We start from the raw sequence: 22900 nt of genomic DNA, 5'->3' as shown, positions 1-22900 counted from the left end.
GTTAATGTTATACTTAACTGCCCTGGCCTCCGCTGGGTTTATGGGTAACCTCTTGTAGCTCACCTTCACAAATTTAGGGTGATGGCACCATTTTGAGTGTACTGCCAGAGAAACTGCTGTAGACTTTCAGTGGCTTATTGTGAATGATTTGCATCTTCTCCGGCATGTGTTAGCAGGCAAAGAAAGACAGCTAGTGTGACTAGGGCCTTGTGTGTCATTCTGGAATACAAGATGGGCACCATTTTGAGTGCACTGAAAAAACAGTGCTGTAGCCTTTCAGTGTTTATATGCTGTTTCATATCATCAAGCTTAGACTTTTTGCATTGTGAAGGTACATTTTACCTGCTTCTGTATTTATACTTGTCCATTTTGTAGTGTGGGGTAAATTGACTTGTGATTATTGCTGAGCTGATTTTATCATGATTTATTGGTTGCAGGCGTTTTGTAAATTTTCACAAAATCTAAGATGGCGTTTGTGGTTGATTACAGCATTCCCGATGCCTTTTCAATGAAGGCCCGACCTCAATTGTCGTGTGTCTTGTGCCTAAAAGTAAACTTATGTAAATCAATCTCTCTCATGTCATAGTTCAGCAAATTATCCTATACACCTCACTCCTCTCTCAGATGGTGGCATCATGTTGGCTTGTACTAATCACAATTATGGGCAGGGACGTGCCCCCAATATTGTAACCTCTGGAGATTTTGCCTCCATGTTTCTATGTCTCCACTAGGCACAGAGATGCTTCCCACTTTTGTTGAGGTGAAGGTGAGGAGCGTAAACTTGAGAAAGCACCGTGATGAAAGAGTTGGGGTGCTGTACCTCCACTTAAGGGTGATCATTTTCCTCAGGCATTAATCTGCTGAATCCTAGAAATAAATATCTCATTTTTTTTTTCGGTTCGAATTCCTCACTGTATCCCCTGTTCTGTGCTAATTGACACTCCCATTTACTACCTGCTCCAAAGCAGTGCAAATAAGAGTTGTACAGAGTCTACTTGCAAGGGGGACTGATTGCATGCAACCCTTGTGCCAAAGAAGGGGGGTTGACCTGGGCTAGGCGCTTGCCACATAAACCTCATGTGATTTTACTGGCTGGAGTTTCCATCCAGTAAATTAATTCTGGTGTTCACACACCTGCATAATCTGAGTGCCACAACAGGGACCAGTTGTGGTTGGTCAAAGCGATAACCCACTTAGAATAGCACTCAGCCCAAGTCCTCTTAGCTGGTGCAGTACTTAAGGTTTGTGAAGTCTCTCAGATGCTTTATTTCGATGGCAATGATACAACAATATGTAGCTACCATCCATCGAAGAGGTTCGGTGCCATTTCAAAAGATCAGAAAAATATTTGTTCAGTCCACTTAGAGGATCAAAACCTGGAGTTTTTGGATGTACGGACAGGACGAACACAACGTCAAAGCTTTTTCTGTTACAAAATAAAGTATACAATTATTTTCGGTTTAATGTGGTTCAGAAATGTAGGTATTGCTTTGAATCTGTAATACTTTGAGTGTTTTGACAATGAACGAAAGTATTTGTTTTTCTAAAACTTCAACGCTCTTGTAATTTTAGAAGTACCTCTATTCCATTCCCAATTAAAGTTCTTTTTTTCTAACTCTTCTAAGGATGCCGAAGCAGGATTCAATACGAAATCTAGAGACATCTTACCATAAACAAGAGACGAGGATGACTGGCGTGAAGAATTACAGCACAAATGAGCAGGCATCAAAAAACAGGCTGTATGTGCTGTTTCACTAGAATGGGTTATATCGAATTGTTAGCTATCCATATGCTAGAACGTTGCTTAGCTCATGCTATGAAATGTAGAATTTGCCTATTGTTTTGTGAGTTACATCAAACATCTGTGAATACCTTTTGATATAACATTATAACATGGTACATAGATTAATATGAAGCATATTAAATTATTGACACTTGGAGGTAAAGGGACTTGTGTTGCAAAAATGCAGTGCATCGTTTCCATTCCATAAAGGTTGATAGCATTCTTCCTGATAACACTGAAGCATTCTTCCTGATAACACTGAAATTAAATTATCTTATTGAAGTGCGACAGAAGAGTTGTTTAATCGACAATTTGACATAATAATCTTATTTCGATTACTAATTTATTTGAATTATTTTATGCAGCAGAGGCTGCGATAGAATGGATTTAAATTGCATTGTCTATATGCATTGACTTGTCCACTAAATCAATTATTCTAACAGAACTCAATACCGTCTACTTAACATTAAAAGTTACCTTTCCCCATGGCATCAATGAGCATAGTGTGCCTGAGTGTTATGTAAAGTGTGAATAAACAACTTGTTTTTAACAAAAAGTCTTGGAAACGATTTAGTTCACCTTAACAATGTTAGGACTGGAACACTGCGCTGGGAATATTATTACCAAGAGTGAACTTCATCCCCTTGAACCTGTCTAGTTCTGATTCTGCTTCTCAGCTGATGGTTTCCAAAGAGAAAAGAGATGAGGGACTGAATTACTACGTACAGCAGACACATTACATTTACAGAAATAATAGACAGTGCCTGGTGGTGAACCTAAAGGGGTCCATATATCGAAGTAAATTTGCACCTTTCACTCCAATAGTACTACTTAATGTCTCGAAATTACTTGGGTATCTCGGGGTAATATGGTGATCAATTTAAGGGACCGATTAAATGTTTCCAAAAAGCTTCCTGAAACACCGTTCCTAGGTGTTGGACTCTGGAACTGCCGGCAACCCAAGAAAAGCTGTCACCCAGGTGTAAATTGCAATGGTTTCTCCAACTCCCCCTAGTGATCTCCGAGATAAGGAAAGGGTTGGGACCAGTGAAACGTTTTATATCTGGCTAGAAAATGTATTTGACCCCTTCAGTCTAATGGGATTACTTTGTAGAGAAATGATATAGTACCTTTCTAGATATTTTGCGCCAGATGTATGACCATTCTGTTTTGCGGGTCGCAAATTGTGATTTTGTTTTTGCCACTCTCAATTTGCGACTAGTAAAACGGCATGCTCTAAAATGTGTTTCTGACACATTTAGTGATTCTCAGTGGTGTTGCAATGACTTGCCTCATCAATATTCATGAGGCAGGTCGCAATTTGCGATCCATTGAGAATGGCCAGCACTCACAGGAATGGTGACCTGCTAGGGTCAGCAGCCCACTATGTTTGAGACTGCTTTTTAGGTCTCGCCTACACAGCGCGCTTGCGCTGCATAGGGGACCCTTAGCTGTCGTTCAGCTATTTTTCGAAGCACATACTCTTGCTTGTGGCAGCATACACCTTGCGGAAACTCGCAGCGGCGCGCCACAAGCACAAGTATGTGCTTCGAAAAAAAGCAGACTGCTCGAGCGGCGGGCATAAGCACGCGCGCGCGAACCACTCCACTCCTCTTCTGTTTATCCTCACTTTTCGATTCCGTTTCCCTTGTACCACCGTAATCCCACTCTTTCAAAACACCTTTCCCCCTTAACCCTGATATCTCCGACCATCTTCTCTCTTCCTGATCTTGCTTCTCTCATTTTCGCTGTTTTTTCTTCTTCAGATATATCTCTCCATTCTATTCCTAGAGTTCTTGCGCACACTTTCAGCCCCACCACCTTCACCTCCCCAACCTCACTTCACCCTCTCTCTCGTAGGCCTCAGCCCGTATCCCTTTTCTTTCTCTCAATTACTACCAGTTATCTCCCACCCCGTACTGCATGTTCTCTGCTTCAATCACTCTCCCGTTGCTGCCATATGTTCGGTGGCCAGATCTCACTGCTCTCTCGCTCCCTGTCTGACTCTGAACAATTTCACCCCTTCCCATTCCAGCAGGCTCTCTTCCATTTTCGCGCCCTCCTTTCTCTTGTCGGGTTTTCACCTACCGGGTGCTTTAAATGGAAATACCGGAGTGCCGGTACTTTGTACCTTCCCATTTGAAGCACTGGGCCCTACCCAGCAGGTATCGGCGGCTTTCCAGCGAGACGCTCTTTGACACCCCAAGTGACTTAGTGCAACAAGCATTGGCATAGCGAATAGGTTTCGCCTTTGGGACCTTTTAAGTGTTTAACCATGCAATACTTGTTGTTGCACCAAGAATATTGTGCTGCATAACTAAATACTTTGAAGGTCCCAAAAGCGAGACCTATTGGCTATGCCAATGCTTGTTAAATAAAGCAGTTTTAAAGGAAAAGGGCATGCGTTTAAAAGAAAAAATTTAAACATTTTCTTTTCATCTTTTTGAGGGCAGGCATTGCTCCATGGGACCGCTGCCTGCTCTGAAAACCTATTTTCACATACATTCTCAAAGGGGAAGCGGTTCCCCCAGGGACCCTTTCCCTTTTTCGACTGGCTTACCACTTATTTGGAGTAGGTGGTAACTGTAATTGTTTTACGACTGCATTTGCAGTGGCAAAACAATCCTGCATACCAGTATGACTTGCTATTAGGAAGGGACGCCCTTGGCATACCTTTTCCTAATAGTGATTCGCAAATCCTATTTTGCGAGTTGGTAATAGGTTAGCGAGTGGCAAAATAGGGTTTGCGCATACTGCAACCCTTTTTAGTGGTAACAAACGGCCTGGTTTTCCATTTGTACCACTAAAAACGGTCGTACATCTGAGCCTGTATGTTTACTGAACAATACAAATCTTACAGTAGTGCAACAAACCTTTTGGTCTTTTGTGCTTTGTCATTTATGTGTGAATAATTTCAGTATACCAATACATTGCGGATACGTTTTAGTAAGTGCATCCTTCCTGTTGCTTGGCCCATCCCTCTCTTCCATGCCCTCTTTCTTCTCATTGCTTGTCCTCCTCTGCTGGTGTGTTGCTGCTATGCATCCGTTCTCCCTCCCGCCTGTTAGCTATGGTTTCCCCAATCCCTCCTTGTCGTTGCTTGCCCCCACTTGCCATCACATAAAAAAAGCCGACACCGCTGGTAGCGTCATTGCACTTTTTTCCCCACACTCTACATGTTCCACTCCCTCCCCCCATGATGCATCCTGCCAGCAATAAAAAAAAGCACTAGCCATGTCAGTGCTTTTTATATTTTTCTTTTTACTCTGTCATGTAGCAGCAGGCGGATCCTCTATTGTACAACATGACTAAAACATTGACATAGCCGATAGCTCTCTTGCAGTCCAGACCTATTGACTTTGCCAGTGCTTGTTTGCCTTTCTTTTCCCCTCACCTCCTTCCTTTAGTTTGGGTAGGTAAGCCATACTCTTTGTTTCACTGACTTATGATTCATTGACTTGTATAACCTCTAATTTTCATGTTCAGAATACATTGATCTGGCACATGCTCTTTTGACTAATATTGCTTCAGGATTTCTCCATACCCTCCACGATTTTGTGTTGACTGAGAATTCACTAATCCAAAAGGAAAAGAATAATTTTATCATAAAGAACCTGCGTAAGCAGGCCAGTATAGGGCTTCTACAAATGGGGCGGGCTATTGCGCTCTATTTCATCCGATGAGATGGCATGCATTGTGCTAAGGGATCCTCCCTCCTTTCGACAAGAGGGCACACTCATTAGCACTAATCTGTTGGCACAACTAGAAATGGAAAGCACTGCATTTTATGACCTTCATTCCCCCAGTACCAGACAACCTGCTCATTGCCAATGTCCAAAGAAGGCTTCTTCTTGCTCTGCAGATCAAATCTCTTTTTCTCCAGAGACAATGTTGCACCATTTGGCAAGCCTTGCCCCCGAATTGGTGCAGACGGTTTAAGTTGCCATTGTGCTGTAGGAGTGAGCCACTTTTAATTCAGTGAATGGTGCTGCAAGCAGGCTTCAGCATGCACTGAGAAGTGTAAAAAATCCTATTGGCGTGAATCAGTGGGATATATCTCCCCAGAGTCTTTCAACATGGAAGAGAACCAAAACCTCATCTGTGCAATTATTTGTTATATTTCTATAATGTTAACCTAGCCAAAGGCAGAGGAGCACGGTACAGGGTCAAATGCAAGTATACAATGAACAAGTGACATGAGCAGTTCCCTTAGCAATCTAAAACAGATCAGGTAGGCTCATCCTGTGGTGCCATCTCTGTCCCTTCATTTTATTCCTGCTTTCGGGCTGTGCTATTTAGTTGTTCATAGAGACATGACGAAGCTCTTGAGAACGGAGGGCCTCAAAAACACAGAAGGAACTATACGATGGCAAGGCTCTTGGACACCCCCACCAACCCTAATTCTTTGGCCATTCCGGTGCTGCTGTATTTTCGGGATGTAGCTCAGACAAAAGAGGCGCACCATACCCTTGTACCCTGATACCTGACACCCTGATACCATATACACCATACCCTGATGTATATAACACTGCCACACCTCCTACCAGTCCAGATTCCCGGATGCTGAATGAGGCCTCTCTAAATAGCAGCATACTAAAACTCATGGTAGCGTGGCTAGCTACCCATCAGCAGTCTGGATATAACATGACCTATTTTCTGCATACTGTAGTAAAGATGTCCCAGATCACTCATCCTTTTGCTGGAAACACATTAACAGTGGTGTTGAGATTACTTAAGTGGGATTTATTTCCCTTTCCAACAGTGCCACATGCCCATGCTTTACCAGCATTTGGTCTACCAGTGATCAGGAGAAAGTAATATTGATTATCCAGTATTTTGGGTATCTTTCATAGATTCACATGCCTGAATCATTCCCCGTCGTCGGGGTGGGAGTCCCCGGTACATAAATAAAGTAATGTCATATAGACATATATACTTAGTAATGGGCCAGAGGCCTCTCATTAGTAACATATCCATGTCCTTTTGTAAAAAGGACTAAACTTTGGCCAAGAGCCAATCAGCTATCACCACCCTCTAGAACCTTCCTGGAAGGAGCTCTGAGCCCTCAGATTTTCTACCGCACGTTGTGCTAAGGGAGTCTCCACTGAGCTCTGCTCAGTTTTCCTTACTTCTCTGGATTTTCCAGTTCTTTTCTCACAGAATTTCTTCAGTTGTGTAGGGTTTTCAGTTTAGCATGGCTGATACTCCTAAAAAAGGACTTTTTAGACCTTGTGCCTCTTGTAACAAGAAGAGGCTTCATGTAGATGACAAGCATAAGGATTGCCTTTATTGTCTCTACCCAGACCACTCTTCTAAGGATTGTAAGGTCTGTCGGACCTTTTCAACAAAGACCCTCAAGGACAGAGAGGGACGACTGTTGATATGGCTACAGAGACTGAAGGATAAAGACCAGGCAGTCTCTTCAGATGAGAGTGAGTGTTCCTTCAGGAGTCCACATTCCTCTCCTAAAAGACCTAGAGTGACATACCCAGGACCGTCTTCAGAGCCACCTCAAAAGAAGACGCTGAAGTCTTCAGAGGTTCATTCTAAGGTTTTGCCTATGAAGGTTAATCCTCAGGGCTCTGCTTCCACCCACAACCTCTTCAGCGCTGCCTGTGAAGTTCACTATCCGTTGTGGCCTTGACACCGCTGACTCGCTGGGAAGAGCGCTTTCCACGACAGTGGCGCTCCGTCGCCACGCCTGGCTGAGGACAACTGGTTTTTCGGGCGATGTCCAGAACACTCTGATGGACATGCCCTTTGATGGCATTCGCCTTTTTTGGCAATAAAGCAGATAGTGCGTTGGAGCCCTTTAAGGACTCGCGGGCTATGTCCAAGTCCTTGGGTCTTTCCACCATGCACCTTCCTCCGCCTTCTGGTTTTCGCAGCCTTTCGTGGCCATGAAAGGAGCACCCCGGCACGTTCGCTTCAGATCCACAGGCCTGCGCAGCAACAGTCTCAGCGCGGCCGTGGACGTGGGACCCGACTGGGCGGGTCAGTCCACCTCCACCCCAGCCACCGCTGCCTCCAAACCTTCCTACTCCGGTTTTTCAGACCCACCAAATGCCAGTGGGTGGCAGGATTCGCCATCACCTCCCCCACTGGCGCACCATCACCTTCTAGACTACTCCTCCAGCCATGCCACCCCATTCCCACCGCATGTCGGGGGATCACTTAGCCTTCTTCAACAGGAAGTCGCATCCCTCTTGGGCAAGGGGGCCATCAACTGCGTTCCTGCGCCAGAAGTAGGACGTGGTTGTTACTCCCTCTACTTTCTGGTACCCAAGAATGACAAGGGCCTGCGTCCTATCTTGGACCTCAGCGACGTCAATCGCTCCCTCAAGATGTTAACTCTGGCTCAGGTCTTGTCTGCCCTCGACCCTGGAGACTGGATGGCAGCGTTGGACCTGCAGTACGCATATTTCCACATTCCCGTCCTACCTGCTCATTGGCGTTATCTGCGGTTTAGGGTAGGCCACGCGCACTTTCAGTTTACCATGCTCCCCTTTAGCCTTACCAGCGCCCCTCGGGTGTTCGCAGCTTATCTACGCAGATCAGGGGTTCCAGTCTTCCCTATCTCGACGACTGGCTGTTGAAGGCGGGCTCGCCCCGGACAGTCGTCTCCCACCTACAGACTACGGCTGACCACCTGCATTTGCTGGGGTTTTCTATCAATGTGCCGAAGTCGCACCTGATTCCCTCTCAGAAGCTTCTCTTCATCGGAGCGTTCTGGACACGGCGCGATTTTGGATCTATCCTCCCGAACAGCGAGTCCCGGACATTCGGGCTATGATTCCCATCTTTCAGCTGTTGTCCCGGGTTTCGGTCACAATGACCCTGAGGCTGCTGGATCTCATGGCCTCATGCATCCTGATGATCAATCATGCAAGGTGGCATATGCGGGCTCTGCAGTGGGACCTGAAGTTCCAGTGGGTGCAGCATCAGGGGAACCTGCCCGACTACTTCCAGATCTCGGAGGGCACTGCACAGCAATTGCAGTGGTGGCTCACAAACCGGCATTGGGTAAATGTCAGGTCCCTCTCCCTTCCTCAAACGGAGCACACAGTGGTGACGGAGGTGTCCTCCTGGGATTGGTGGCCACATGGGAGAGGTGGAGATCAGAGGCCTCTGGTCTCCGGCGGAGTCCCGGCTCCATATCCACCTTCTGGAGCACAGGGCGATCTGACTTGCACTCAAGGCATTCCTTCCCTCTGTCAAGGGGAGAGTAGTGCAGGTGTTCACAGACAACACCACTGCCATGTAGTACTGCAACAAGCAAGGCAGGGTGGGGTCGTAAACCCTATGTCAGGAGGCTCTGCGCCTCTGGACATGGCTGGAACATCAGGGCATTTCCCTGGTGGTTCACCACCTGGCAGCTTCACTGAACGCCAGGGCGTACGAACTCAGCCGCATGTGCATGATGGATCACGAATGGCGTCTTCACTCGGAGATGGTGCAAGGTCTCTTTCAACAGTGGGGAGAGCTTTGGTTTATTGATTTATTTTATATATTTAAAGAGTTTTATATAGCGCTGGCTAGATCCGGAGGTATCAGTGCGCTTTACAAGAGAATCAACAATGTAAGAGAAAAAGTTCAACAATTACACAATAAATCCCAAAAAAAAGAATAGGCCATACAATTAGGAGAGGGGAGAAAGGAGAGAGAGAGGTAGTGGAGGGGGCAGGGGAGGTGAGAAAGGGAGGATAAGGGAAGAGACAATATGGAGAGACGAAAAGAGATCTGTCTAAGGACAGACAGGGTAAGGTGAAGACCCAGGAGAGAATTCACGGTCCATCGCACCTATAGCTAAACCAGGTAGCTCCATCAGGCATCAGACAAAAAAAGTTCAGTCTCAATACATTGAGAGAAGGGAGAAGGAAAGACATAAAAAGAGGGAGGATGCGGGAGGAGACAGCAGGAGGGACGAAAGGAAGTGCAACAATGTGGTTCAACAGTATAACAGAAAAAGATCAACAATTATACCTTACAACGAACAGTCAGCAATACTTTAGGAGAGGAGAGAAAGGAGAGAGAAAAGAAGTGGGTGGTAGGTGAGGTGAGAAAGTGAGGATAAGTGAAGAGACAACCGTAGAGACGAGAGGAAGTCTGTCTAAAGACCGACTGGGTAGGTGACGACCAAGGAGGAAATCCACGGTCCATCTCCCCTATAGCTAAACCAGGTAGCTCCATCGGGCATCAGACAAAGTAGTTCGGTCTCAGGTGTCGATGGAAGAGGTTCGCAGAAAAACAGGATGGGAGGGGGATACGGCAGATAGACGAAGGAAAGTCTGCCCAAAGACCGGCTGGGTAGGTGACGGTCGAGGGGGAGTCCCAAATCCCATCTACTCTATAGCTATCAGGTAGCTCCATCGGGCTTTGGCCAAATAGCTGGGTCTCAATAAGAAACAATTTAAGGAACATGGATGGCAAAATAAATGGAGCGTAGAGGGGAGGGGACAGGGAAGGTGAGAAAGGGAGGATAGGGGAAGAGACAACAAGGAGAGACAAAATGAAAACTGTCTAAAGGCCAACTGGGTAGGTGACGACCAAGGAGGGAGTCCATGGCCCATCTTCCCTATAGCTAAACCAGACAGCTCCATCGGGCATCAGACAGAAAAGTTCAGTCTCAATACATTGAGAGAGGAGAGAAGTAGAGATAATAAATAGAGGGAGGACGCGGGTAGAGACGACAGGAGAGACGAAAGGAAGTCTGGCTAAAGACCGACTGGGTAGGTGACATCCAAGGACGGAATCTCCGACCTGTCTATTTAAATCTTGTTAGATCTATTCGCCACCGAATAGAACGCGCAATGTCAGCAGTTCTGCCCGTTGGAATTTCCAAGGCGGCACTCGCTAGGCGACCTTTTTTGGAGTTGCGGTCTGTTGTACGCCGTCCCGCCTGTACCACTTCTGCCCAGAGTGCTGAAGATCAGGCACGACCAGGCCCAAGTTATTCTTGTGGCTCCGGACTGAGCTCGAAGAGTTTGATATCCCGAGCTACTCTGTATGACCATCGATCCCTTGGTCCATCTGCTTTTTCGGGAGGATCTTCTGTCGCAGCAGCAGGGAACGGTCCTCCACCCGAACCTGTTCAGCCTCCACCTCTTTGCGTGGAAATTGAGAGGCTGCAGTTGATTCCTTTCAATTTGCCTCCCGAAGTCTATGATGTCATTCTGGCAGCCAGGCATCCCTCCACTATGTTGGTATATGCCTGCAGGTGGAACAAGTTTGTGGCACGGTGCACAGCAAAGGCTGTGGATCCCCTTTATGCCCCTCTTTCAGAAGTCCTTCTGTTCCTTCTTTCTTTGCCCCAGCAGGGTTCTGCTCTCTTATGCTTCCTGAGCAGCCCTCTCTTGTTAAGTCCCCTGTTGTAAATAGATTCCTCCAAGGCATTACTCATCTTTTCCCTCCTGTTCCCTTTGTAATGCCACAGTGGGACCTGAACCTGGTTCTTACATACGTGATGTGCGCTCCTTTTGAGCCTGTTCACAACTGTTCTCTACGTCTTTGCACTTTGAAGACTGCTTTCCTGGTTGGCATCACCTCTGCTAGGAGAGTGAGTGAGCTCCAGGCTCTTTCTTGTAAACCTCCTTTTCTGTCTGTCCATCCTGACAAGGTTGTGCTCAGAACACGTCCATCCTTTCTGCCAAAGGTTGTCACTGCCTTTCACATTGGGCAGACCATCACTTTGACCACCATCTTTCCGCCTCCACACCCTTCTAGAAAGGAAGAGAGGCTCCACCGTGTGGACCCAAAACGTGCGTTCTCATTTGATATGAATCGCACACAAAAGTATTGAGTGGATGACCAGCTCTTTGTTGGCTACTTAGGCGCCAAGAAAGGTCGGGCCGTACACAAGCGGACCATCTCCCGATGGGTCGTCTTGTGTATTAAAGCCTGTTATTCTCTGGCAAAGAGGGAGCCTCTGATGGGGCTGTGCACCCATTCCACTAGGGCGACGGCTGCCACTACGGCTTTGGGACTTGGTGTCCCCTTACAAAACATCTGTCGGGCAGCTACGTAGGCCTTGTTACACACTTTTACTAAGCACTATTGCCTGGACAGCCAAGTCCGGAGAGACTGCTTCTTTGGCCGTTCTTTTCTCCGGGACTTCCTGGTGTGATCTTGGTTTGCAGATTCACCACTAGGGTTGGTATTGTTCGGGTATCTGTTCTAAGGTAAGGAAACTATCACTACGTGTTTATTTCAGATGAACAATTGACTTCCCTTCGGTAACGATCTATCTACAAGAAACATTAGTTAGTGATAGACTCCTTAGCTCCCCACCAATTCTCCTCCTTCTGCGAACTGATTTCTAGGGTTAAGGTCATCCCTTTCAGGGCCCTAGTTTCAATGCATCAGTGGTCAGTATCTTGCATGGCTCTGCGTTCCTGGCGCGTAAAGTTGTGTACAGAACTGACATCAGCGCACGAGGGCGGTGTATAAGAAGCTGCTATGACATCATCTCGGCGACCACGATGCCAACAACGGATGCGGAGCCACACAACGCCACCTACAGACGCGCAGCGGTACTTCTGACAAAAATTTTCCATATCCAGTCTGACGCCTGGGGATAATTCTTAGGCCGCCCCTGGTGCCTCAGTTGTGCACGGGCAGGGCCGCCCGACCTCGCATTTCACCACCACTCCGATCTGCCCCCCTGCCGGGAACATAAACCATCCTCAGTGTGCGCCGCTCGGATCAGCAGGCCCGCAACCCCAGGGGGAGAGTGGGAGGGGGAGAGTGGGAGGGGTCACATCCGTCCCAGTCCGCTGCTATTTGCTGTACGCTGGTTCCCCTCTAAGTCGACCGCTGTCAGGGAACTATGTTGTACGGTCACAACTGCACTCGTATACTGGGCTGCAGCGTCTATCTTGCTTCTGTATTTCTCTCTTTTACCAGCAACTTTCGTCTTCTACTGCTTCCCTCCGTTGCACTGGGGGGGGTGGAAACCTGGGAGCTCACCAGGCAGAGCAGAGGGCCGGATGCCCAAGCAACAGCGCGATTATCAACAGAATTCAGGGCCCGCCTGGAGCATGGCTAGGACACGTCCGCCATGCTAGGCGGTTAGCCACGCCCCCACCCTCCATGACAGTTTAATTTGAATTTAATGAAGGGGGTGACTTTATCTTTTGAACTCTTGCACAGATCTAACCTTGAACATTAATCCTGAAAGTTATATTTTTTAAAAGCTTGAGCTTAAGCCAGAAGGGTTAATGTAATTCAAGTACATTTTATCGATTGGTGATACTTAAATATTTTTTCAAAGAACGAAAGCTGTGTGTTCCTCCGTAAGGGCATCAGCATTTCAGTTGAATAAGGATGTTTAATTATCTGCATTATTTAGTGATTTCAAATTGTCGGCTCCGTAGTCTGTAGAGCGGGCGCTCGGAGATAAGCTGGATAAAAGTGCAGCTATAAGGGATTTGATATAAGTGTTTCTGGTTCTCTAAGGTACTTTGTTGGAGAGCCCTTTGTATATATTCATCAGCATATTACCAGTCATCCTCTTCCTGGTTTTGATTCCAAAGGAATTTTTATAGTGCTCTGGAACTTACTCAGGAACTTTAATTCTATGAGGAAGGTAAGAATGAGGAACAAACACTCTGCTTATTCTATGAGGGTAAAGCTGCTACTGGAATTGAAAAGATAAATTTACATCTCTCAGGCGTCCATTTGGAGAACAGTGCACAAGGTGATAAGGAAATGCAGCATAAATACTCTAAGTTTCGCAAGTGGGGAACTTTTTGGGGAAATGTAAAATTTCTTACCTGTGGTAGTACTTCTCCACATTACGTATCTTTATTACTATATAAAGTATCTTCCTTGTTTTCTCTAGGTCTAAGAGCTCGGTCTGTCATGGAGCGTCAATTGGGACGGAGGTTCAGTTAGGCTACAGTGTATTGTAATGTAGGCTGGCTGGTGGCCCTAGGGGGTCAGCACCTTTTTCCATATCTGTGCATCATATGCATGCATACTGTCATTTTGCTTTTGCTGCTATCGTGTGCATGTTTTAAACCATTCGCCTCCTGTGACATTGATCTCCTCTATTTGAAAAATGCCTTCTTCATGCGATCATCTTCACCAAGCAGGGTCTGTGCACTTTTCCTTAAGCAAGGGTATCATGCACTGCATTAGGAAAAAAACAACGGTCCTACTTCATACTATTTTTAAGGTAATCCTGAAGATAAAGTCAAATTGGAGCTTGAATCCAAAAAATCCTTCTATGAGACCTTAGACCATGTTAAAGCTTTGCCTTAAGGAATCTGTCTCTTTTTTGATTAATTCTTTCTAGTGTCTGCTTCTTTTGCTTATGGTTTTGTAGCATGTTTCATGTTCCTAACATACTTCACAACCATTCTTCAATGGTTGCTACTCGGGCATTATAAATCTGGAGACAGGGCTAATGTGGAGAACAATGTCTAAAAGCAACAGTTTCACTCCTGCATGGGTTTCTTCCACAGATCCATATGTCCCCTACCAAACCTCCCTTGTACGGGACCTGCATGATATCAAAGTCATTTGAAACTGAAGACAGGACACTAAAATAGCAGATTAGTCAAAGGAGAACTTTTGCTCCCTTTGAAAAAGAAATTGGCTTATTGTCACTTGTTTTTGTTAACGTTTTGTTGCTTGTCATAAAGGTGCTGTGCATTTTATATAAAAAGTGTTGGAATATGTTTTCCCGATTCTCTCCATCTGCCTGGATGACTTATAAGCCACAGGAATGTAAAAAGGCCATCCGCAGTGAAGCGCCATTGTTATATGCCAAAAATATGTTTATCCAGTGCAATTTGTCCCCTAACCAGTTGTGAAGATTGGAAATAGAAGATTAACCATACATGAATTGCCTCAAATGTAATTTTCATATTTCAAATGAATGACACTAAAACGAGTATATTTTTATATTAAAAAATGCAAGTACTATAACTGCCACTCAAAATATTTTTATAACCATTGTAGGTAATGTACCTCGTTGACTAGATATACCAGTTAGAAAATCCCTTTTGCTAAGAAAAATATTCGGTCGCCTCTCTTGGACAGAGATAGCATTTTTTTAGACGTGCATTTTTTCTTTTAGCCATACTGACTAAACAGACTTAAGCCCATCTGTTATAATACTACAAAATGACAATTCTTTTTTTCACAGAGAGCGTTTGAGAACACATAGTATTGAATCATCAGGGAAATTGAAACTCTCCCCTGAACAGAACTGGGATTTTACTGCAGAGGACCTCAAAGACCTTGGTGAAATTGGGCGGGGAGCTTATGGTTCTGTCAACAAAATGATCCACAAACCTAGTGGACAAATAATGGCAGTAAAAGTAAGTGATTGTGAATAAATTGTTTTATGCTTTAGTTAGTGTGCTATTTTGAACTGGATTGCAAAAATTTGGAAATACTTAGTTGTGTAGTCGCATGAAAAAGAAGCATGATCAGATTGGATATAGTGCACAATGTGGATAGAAGAATCTCCAATGTTGACGTACAAGAGGATAGTATGAATAGTCCAATATACTTTCAGCATGGCACGAGTGCTCAGCAAGAATTCCTAATTTATTTATTATTAATAGAGCTCTCCTAGTTAACTCCTAGTTGACTCTACAGTGTCTATTCAAAAATAGGCATTTCTAAATATAAAACTCTTCTGCTTTTTTTGTTTCCGGATTCCCTCTATCTGGCTTTAAAGCAGCCATTAATCTGATATCTACTTTGATGACTCACAAGAGTCCCAAGCACTTATCATACTATACTGTGTAATACTCAATAATTGGGTCTCAGAAAACAAGAAGAGAAAAAAATCTAACGGTTATTGTTCTGTACTACTTCAGTGTCTGTATTGTATTACTTTTGGCTCTCTGAATAAGCTGCCCCACAAGGAAGATTAGCCATACTTATACTGACGTTCGTACCTGTGCTGTTCAAAATGTTTGGAAAGAATCCGATCAATACTAGTTTTCCAGTAAGATTCATTGTAAGTTTTAAATATAGTTGTAAGTATTACCCTTGATTTTTGTAAGTGGATGGACACACATGCATCCTAAGTAACAGATCTAGGAGACTGAGATCTGACCACCATTAGCCCTTTCAAATATAAAGGCAGATTCCAAGGTAATTTCTGTGAACCCCCAGGAGAGGAGTCCATACCGGATGTCAGCGACTGATGGACTAAGACATGGGTACAGTGCTGTGAAATGTAACTCTGTACAGATGTGTGCTTAATACACGAGAGAAAACTTTATTGATCAATGTAGAAGAGGTACAATTTGTGTATAATATCTTGAAACCCCATGTATGCACCATTGAATACTACTATAATGTACCGATTGTACATATATATACAGTGCGGAGCGAGGTATGTACCTCCATCAGGACGTTGTGTGCTTACGCGGCTGTCCCTGCACTACACTTTTCCTCTTGGCCCGGCCGCGGCAGCACGAGGGGACCCAAGGAGACTGTTTGGGACGATGTTGTACTCCAAGATTCAGGCAACCCGAACCTGCTACAGACATCGGAGTTGGTTTGAACATTTACTTACCCCCCCACACCACCGGCCCGGCGGCATGATCATGTTGCTTGCTTGGGAGTTGGAGTCTGCCACATGCCTTCGCAGTACCCGACAGGTGAGCTGATTAAGCTTGGGGAGGAGCCCAATGTCTCTAACTGCATTAAAAGCGAAGCAGGACTAACGGACTGATTGTATTGACTCTTTTGGTATATGGCGCTGAAGAAGGCACTACTGCCGAAATGCATTCGCCGAAGCCATTTGTGTGCAGCCGAGTAATAAATTGCCTCTGAAAGGAACCCCTTTGGCCTCCGCTACATCTTTGGCGAAGTAGAGTCTTTGGATATATATATATATATTTCCAAAACCACCTTCGCAGGCAATGAAAACGCACTCGAGAAATTCTTTCCTTCACAGTTGTTTATTGCACCATCGCTCTTGCAGATACCAACGTGTTTCACCGCCTACAGACGGCTTGATCACGGTCAATACTCCTTCTCTCTCAACTACCTATAAGGTGTAGTTGTGCAAAGTCACGTGATTTTCATCATTTCCTGTCAATGCTAGGGAATTCTGGATGATGTAGTTGCATAACATATGTATGTCGCTAAGAACAAAATTAATTACGCACATCACAGTGTATTTCTAATGGTCTTATCAGTGTATTTCTAATGGTCTTATCAGTATAGTCATAATTTAACACCCTCTCGCGCTCTGGTGGGCTGATGTTTGTTATTTCAAATGATTATAGGTAGTTGAGAGAGAAGGAGTATTGACCGTGATCAAGCCGTCTGTAGGCGGTGAAACGCGTTGGTATCTGCAAGAGCGATGGTGCAATAAACAACTGTGAAGGAAAGAATTTCTCGAGTGCGTTTTCATTGCCTGCGAAGGTGGTTTTGGAAATTAATTCGGCAGGGCTCTGCCGAGGAAAACGCACCGGTGACAGAGCGCCAGGGGTCAACCAAGCTGAGCCAAGTTGTGGAGAAATTTGGAGGCGGAACCGGTGAACGCCAAATGGAAGCAAGGAGTAGCGCGGACATGAGCAGAGAGGAGTAACGAGCTGACCGGCGGACCGACATCGGAGGGTGGAGGTAAGCACGGTGGCAGTTCCGATCTCTAACTGCACATTAGCGCTTAATAACCAGCGACCTACGCAAAATTTGGTTCATTTCGAGTGTCAAGAAGGGTGAATCAGTTGCGCTGGACAAGCATCCACAATTGTATACAATCTCACAGGATTGCAAGTGGGAGCATTTTCAAACGGCAGCAACACAGTTATTCAGCCTCTCGAGAGAAATCTAGTATCTGTCCAAAGGAAAAGAAAGTGGACTATATTATTATTCGATTTTGAGCACCCAAGAAAGACAGTTCTTGCAGTTAAGAACCTAATTGCAAAATGGAAAAAAGAGAAGCGAAGCGAAGTGAACAATTAGTTTCTCTCTTTGATGAAAGTGCAGTGACACAGCAGAAAGACACAAACAAGCAAAATACACAGAAATCAGACACTAGGAGTAAATTGAAGGTATGGGAAAAAGTGAGCAAAAAGGAAATAAATAAATGGTGGGAACTGATTATCAAAAAAAAATATCTGGAAGTAAAAAGAGTGCCAAGGGGCTTGCGAATGTCATTAATGCCCAGTCAGCAAGATGTCTCGGATGAACTGCTGAATGAATGGGGACAACATCTTTTGGAGTCTTCACTGGGACTTATGATTATATTGGTGAAGCATCTGGAGAAATCATTGGCAAAGATTAAAGAAGAATTACAGGAGTTAGAAAAAGAGCTGGCAAAAATAGAAATGAATGAAGAAATGATGAAATTGAAAATGGACCTGGAAAAATATGTGGAAAAACATGAGGACACTGTCAGAAATCGTAAGGAAATGAAATATCAAAGGGACAAAGAGGACTACATCCATGGACGCATATTTACATATGCAAAAAAATTCAACATTTTTCAGAGCCAGAAACAAAGCCACAGAAATTCCGAAAGTCGGTCAAGTGCAACCTCGCTAACATCGGTGGGGACTAATGAAGAAGGAACGGAAGAAAATATGGACCAAACTACCAGGGATTTTTTAGGGGATATGAGGCTTGTTCTCAGCCAAAGAATGTGGGAACAAAACCAAAGCCAGGGCCAAGGAGGGAGAGCCAGAGGCAGAGGACGCAAATGGGTGCCAAGATCAGGTCCCCCGGCATCATCAAAAAAACCAGGAGAGGCAACAGGAGGAAGTGGCTCCTCCGAGGAAATCGGAACAAAAACCAGGAGCATGCGTCAGAAAACCTTGAAGTAAACTGGCAAGAAAACAACATAACAGATGACTTAGTGATAATGAATCTATCATCTCGTCCCCTAAATCAAAATGAGCAATCACTCCTAAAGTACGGTATTAACTTCTGCCCCACGGAAACAATGGATATGGCGCAGACGCGCATAGATATATATAAATATATCCGGAAAATCAAACTGGCGAAGATTTTTGAGGAAAATCAGGAAATGTCAAATTATGCAAAGAGGAAGAAGGATAAGCAACCAGAAATGAATATGGAAGTGCAAGGGCTTACAACAAGCAATTTACCAGCATTAATGACGCTTATAAATTTGGATGTCATGGATGGAAACGATGAGATCCCTGAAGAAGTCGCCTGCCCCCAAAAAGGAGCCGGCCTCAGTGGAAAAAAACCGCAGTCTAAGTTTTACCCACAATTACCACAAGGAAATAAGATTGACCTTTTTCAAGAGGCAGTAATTCAAGACATCTATAAAATTAAGGGCAAAAAATATCGTGATAATCTGAAAATGGAAGAAAGAGCTGCTCTAAAAAACCTTATGGAGGACCAAAAAATAACAATAAAAATGGCCGACAAGGGTGGGAACATTGTTATTCTGGACACAAAAGATTATATAACTGAAGCTCATTCTCAGTTGAGAAATAAACAATACTACAGGAAATTAGAACAAAATCCCACTCTAATCTTTAAATCAAATCTGGATAAGAAAATAATGGATTGGTGCAGTGAAAATTTGATAGACGTGGATGAAAGCAAATTTTTAACAACGAAACATCCAGTAACTGCGACCATTTATTTCCTACCTAAAGTTCATAAGAACCCACTAAAACCACCAGGGAGACCGATTGTTTCGGCGAAGGGCTCACTCATGGAACCTGTGGCGAACTACATTGACTATTTTCTTATGCCGTTTGTTCTTAACTTGAGTTCATACTTAAGGGATACAGGTGGTCTCTTGAAAAACCTGCAAGATCTATCATGGCAACCCACCTACATGTTAATAACAATGGACGTAATTGCTTTGTATTCTAACATAGAGCATAGCATTGGAATAAAGGCATGTGCTTTTTTCTGAAAGAAAGGAACATACAATTCAACGGACACAATCAGATGCTTTTGGACATGATTGAGTTATGCCTCACTCAAAATATCTTTCTCTTTGGAGAAGAGGTTTATCAGCAAGTCAAGGGGTGTGCGATGGGGTTCTCCTTCAGCCCAGCGTTTGCATGTCTCACTATGGGATGGTGGGAGCAACAAGTGGCCTGGCATCCGGATAATGATCATCATGTGATGAAGATAGCAAAATGGCTGAGATACATTGATGATCTCTTGATAGTATGGGACGGAACAGCGGAGGAATTCGAGACCTATTTCAAAATACTGAACTCCACGGATACAAACTTAAGGTTTACTTACACCAGCAGCCGGGAGGAAGTAACCTTTTTAGATACTAAAATCTACATCCATGGAAACAAGGTGGAGACTACGCTCTATAGGAAAGAAACCTCAACAAATGCAACCCTACATGCGGATAGCTTTCACCAACCCTCAGTAAAAAACAACATCCCCTATGGGGAATTCCTGAGGCTCCGTCGGATATGCTCACAGGAAAAGGAGTGGACAACGAGCAGTGGCGAAATGGCCAAGAGATTCGCTCGACGGGGGTACAAAAAAGGTGTCATCATGAAAGGCTGGACAAGAGCGAATGAGACGAAAAGGGAGGACACATTGCAAACAAAACCTAAAAAGATTGAGAATCAAAAAGTGAGACTAATCATTGACCATTCCAGGGAATCAAAACAAATTGTTACAATCCTAAGGAAAAATTGGAAAATTCTGCATCTGGATGAAACTGTGGGAAAAATCATGGGCAAACATCCGGAGGTGACATATAGAAGAGCAACGAGTCTGAAGGACAAATTAGTTCATAGTCACCACCAAAACCCAGAAATTAAGAAAAAGGGCATCCAATGGCTTAAAACCAAAGGCTTTCAAAAATGTCAACAATGCAAAGCATGTCAAATTGCGGTGAACAAAAAAGAAGTAACTTTGCCCAACAAGAAAACTTGGGTGATCAAACAACTAATCAATTGTAAAACGGAATTCGTTGTATATGTGATTGAGTGCCCGTGCGCATTAAAATACATTGGGAGCACAAAGAAGGAGTTAAAGCTACGAATATTAGAGCACATAAGGGCAACGGCGAATAAAGACAGGGCCAACGCCGTGGCAAAGCATATGGAGGCATCACACAACGGGGACTGGAAACTTCTAAAATTCTATGCATTAGAAACCATTGTTCCACATGAAAGAGGTGGGGACAGAGAACGCAAACTAAGATGCAGGGAATCTCGGCAAATACTAAATTTCAGAACATTACATCCGGAAGGTCTGAATCAGAGTGAAGAACTTTATGTTCATTTATAAATGTCTTCGTAAATAAGTAAGAACCTGTGCTGCTGCAGTATCGCAACGGGAGGTTGTATTTGTATATATGTAGAATAATTCCTTTAGTTTCCATTTAATGTCAATGAAATATAGTAACAGCTTATAATGAACAGGGGAACATGTTGGTAATGGTGGTTCGCAATCGATTGGTTTTTATATGCAAGAGAATAATATATATAGCATGTAAATGTCTTAAGCCCACTGGAGGGCGAGAAATCATTTGAAATAACAAACATCAGCCCACCAGAGGGCGAGAGGGTGTTAAATTATGACTATACTGATAAGATCATTAGAAATACACTGTGATGTGCGTAATTAATTTTGTTCTTAGCGACATACATATGTTATGCAACTACATCATCCAGAATTCCCTAGCATTGACAGGAAATGATGAAAATCACGTGACTTTGCACAACTACACCTTATAGGTAGTTGAGAGAGAAGGAGTATTGACCGTGATCAAGCCGTCTGTAGGCGGTGAAACGCGTTGGTATCTGCAAGAGCGATGGTGCAATAAACAACTGTGAAGGAAGGAATTTCTCGAGTGCGTTTTCATTGCCTGCGAAGGTGGTTTTGGAAATTAATTCGGCAGGGCTCTGCCGAAGAAAACGCACCGGTGACAGAGCGCCAGGGGTCAACCAAGCTGAGCCAAGTTGTGGAGATATATATATATATATATATATATATATATATATATATATATATATATATATATATATATATATATATATATATATATATATATATATATATATATATATATATATATATATATATATATATATATATATATATAGTTGGATTTTAGGCATTCTCAATCTTTTCTTCCTATTTCTTTCTTGATAAACTTTATAGGCCACACCCTATGTTTGTGAACAGGCTTCCTTTTTCAGGTCAAGCCTGGGCAGCGCGTACACTGCTCTGCAAGCCATGCTGTGTCGGAGTATGGACTTGAAGCCCGGCCACTCTCCTTCCCATCTTTGCAAATGGCTTGTATCATTGTCCTTCGTATATGCTGGCTTCTCATTCGTAAATAGGCTTCTTACTTTCTCCTTAAGACCGGCTGGTCTTTATTTGTAACCTCCCATGAAGACTGGCCCTTTTACTTCTGTTATTATACAGTACTTCTTATGTTCGAGGCAAGTGAGTTGTAGACCACATGCTTTGCATTCTCCTGCCATCTAGTGTTGGGACCGGATGTTTTCAAGTTGTTTTTGTTCGAAGAAGTCTTTCCAGTCACGAGGTAAGTGACTCCTCCTTTCGGTCATAGTGCGCATGGGCATCGACTCCATTGTTGGATTGTTTTTTTTCCGCCAATGGATTCGGACGGGTATTGCTGCGCTCCGCTTTGGAATCGATCCTCGGGTTCCCCCTGGGTGCGTACTCTCTCTACCTCAACAGTATTGTTTTCAAACGCGTTTTCTCTTTCCGCAGTTCAATTTGACTTTCAAGAAACTTCAACATTTTGAACGGAAGATCTGTGGGCTGCCTTCCGGAATATCCTCGTCCATTCGACTCGTCACTGATGGAACAGACTCCATTTAAATTCTGTTCCCTTTGCCATGCAAAATATCCGCGTATGGACTCTCATCCAGTGTGTAATTTGTGCTTGTTCCCCGAGCACAAAGAGCAAGATTGGATGTGTGCCTATCCTTCAGGTCAAAGAAAACTGTCCGTGATCGTCGGGCTTGAGAGATGCAGCGGTACCAGTTGGATGTCACACTGGACCTCTTCAGCAAAGACTGGCTTCAGCTGCGTCTGACTCCGGATCAGACTTACAGATCGAACTCGAGGATGATGATATGACCCAGGGACAAGGGAAGTGCGTACCGAAGACACCTTCTATCCCTTTCCCACCCTCCCTAAGAAATC

At 44.2% G+C, this 22900-nt stretch overlaps 1 protein-coding gene across 4 annotated transcripts in view; it reads left to right on the top strand.

The window, feature by feature from the left end:
• MAP2K4 (mitogen-activated protein kinase kinase 4) overlaps positions 1-22900 on the top strand; it is an 839420-nt gene that overhangs the window by 118695 nt on the left and 697825 nt on the right. For 2 of the 4 annotated variants that reach the window (XM_078654730.1, XM_078654728.1), the window contains exons 3-4: positions 1626-1739; positions 14934-15108. In XM_078654730.1, coding sequence (XP_078510856.1) covers positions 1626-1739; positions 14934-15108 — 289 coding nt within the window. The remainder of the gene's footprint in view (positions 1-1625; positions 1740-14933; positions 15109-22900) is intronic. The other 2 variants (XM_078654731.1, XM_078654732.1) reach the window with 1 other exon arrangement.

The sequence above is a fragment of the Lissotriton helveticus genome, chromosome 7 (assembly GCF_964261635.1).
Source record: "Lissotriton helveticus chromosome 7, aLisHel1.1, whole genome shotgun sequence".
Lineage (NCBI taxonomy): Eukaryota > Metazoa > Chordata > Amphibia > Caudata > Salamandridae > Lissotriton > Lissotriton helveticus.
This window is presented reverse-complemented; position numbering and strand designations above follow the sequence as displayed.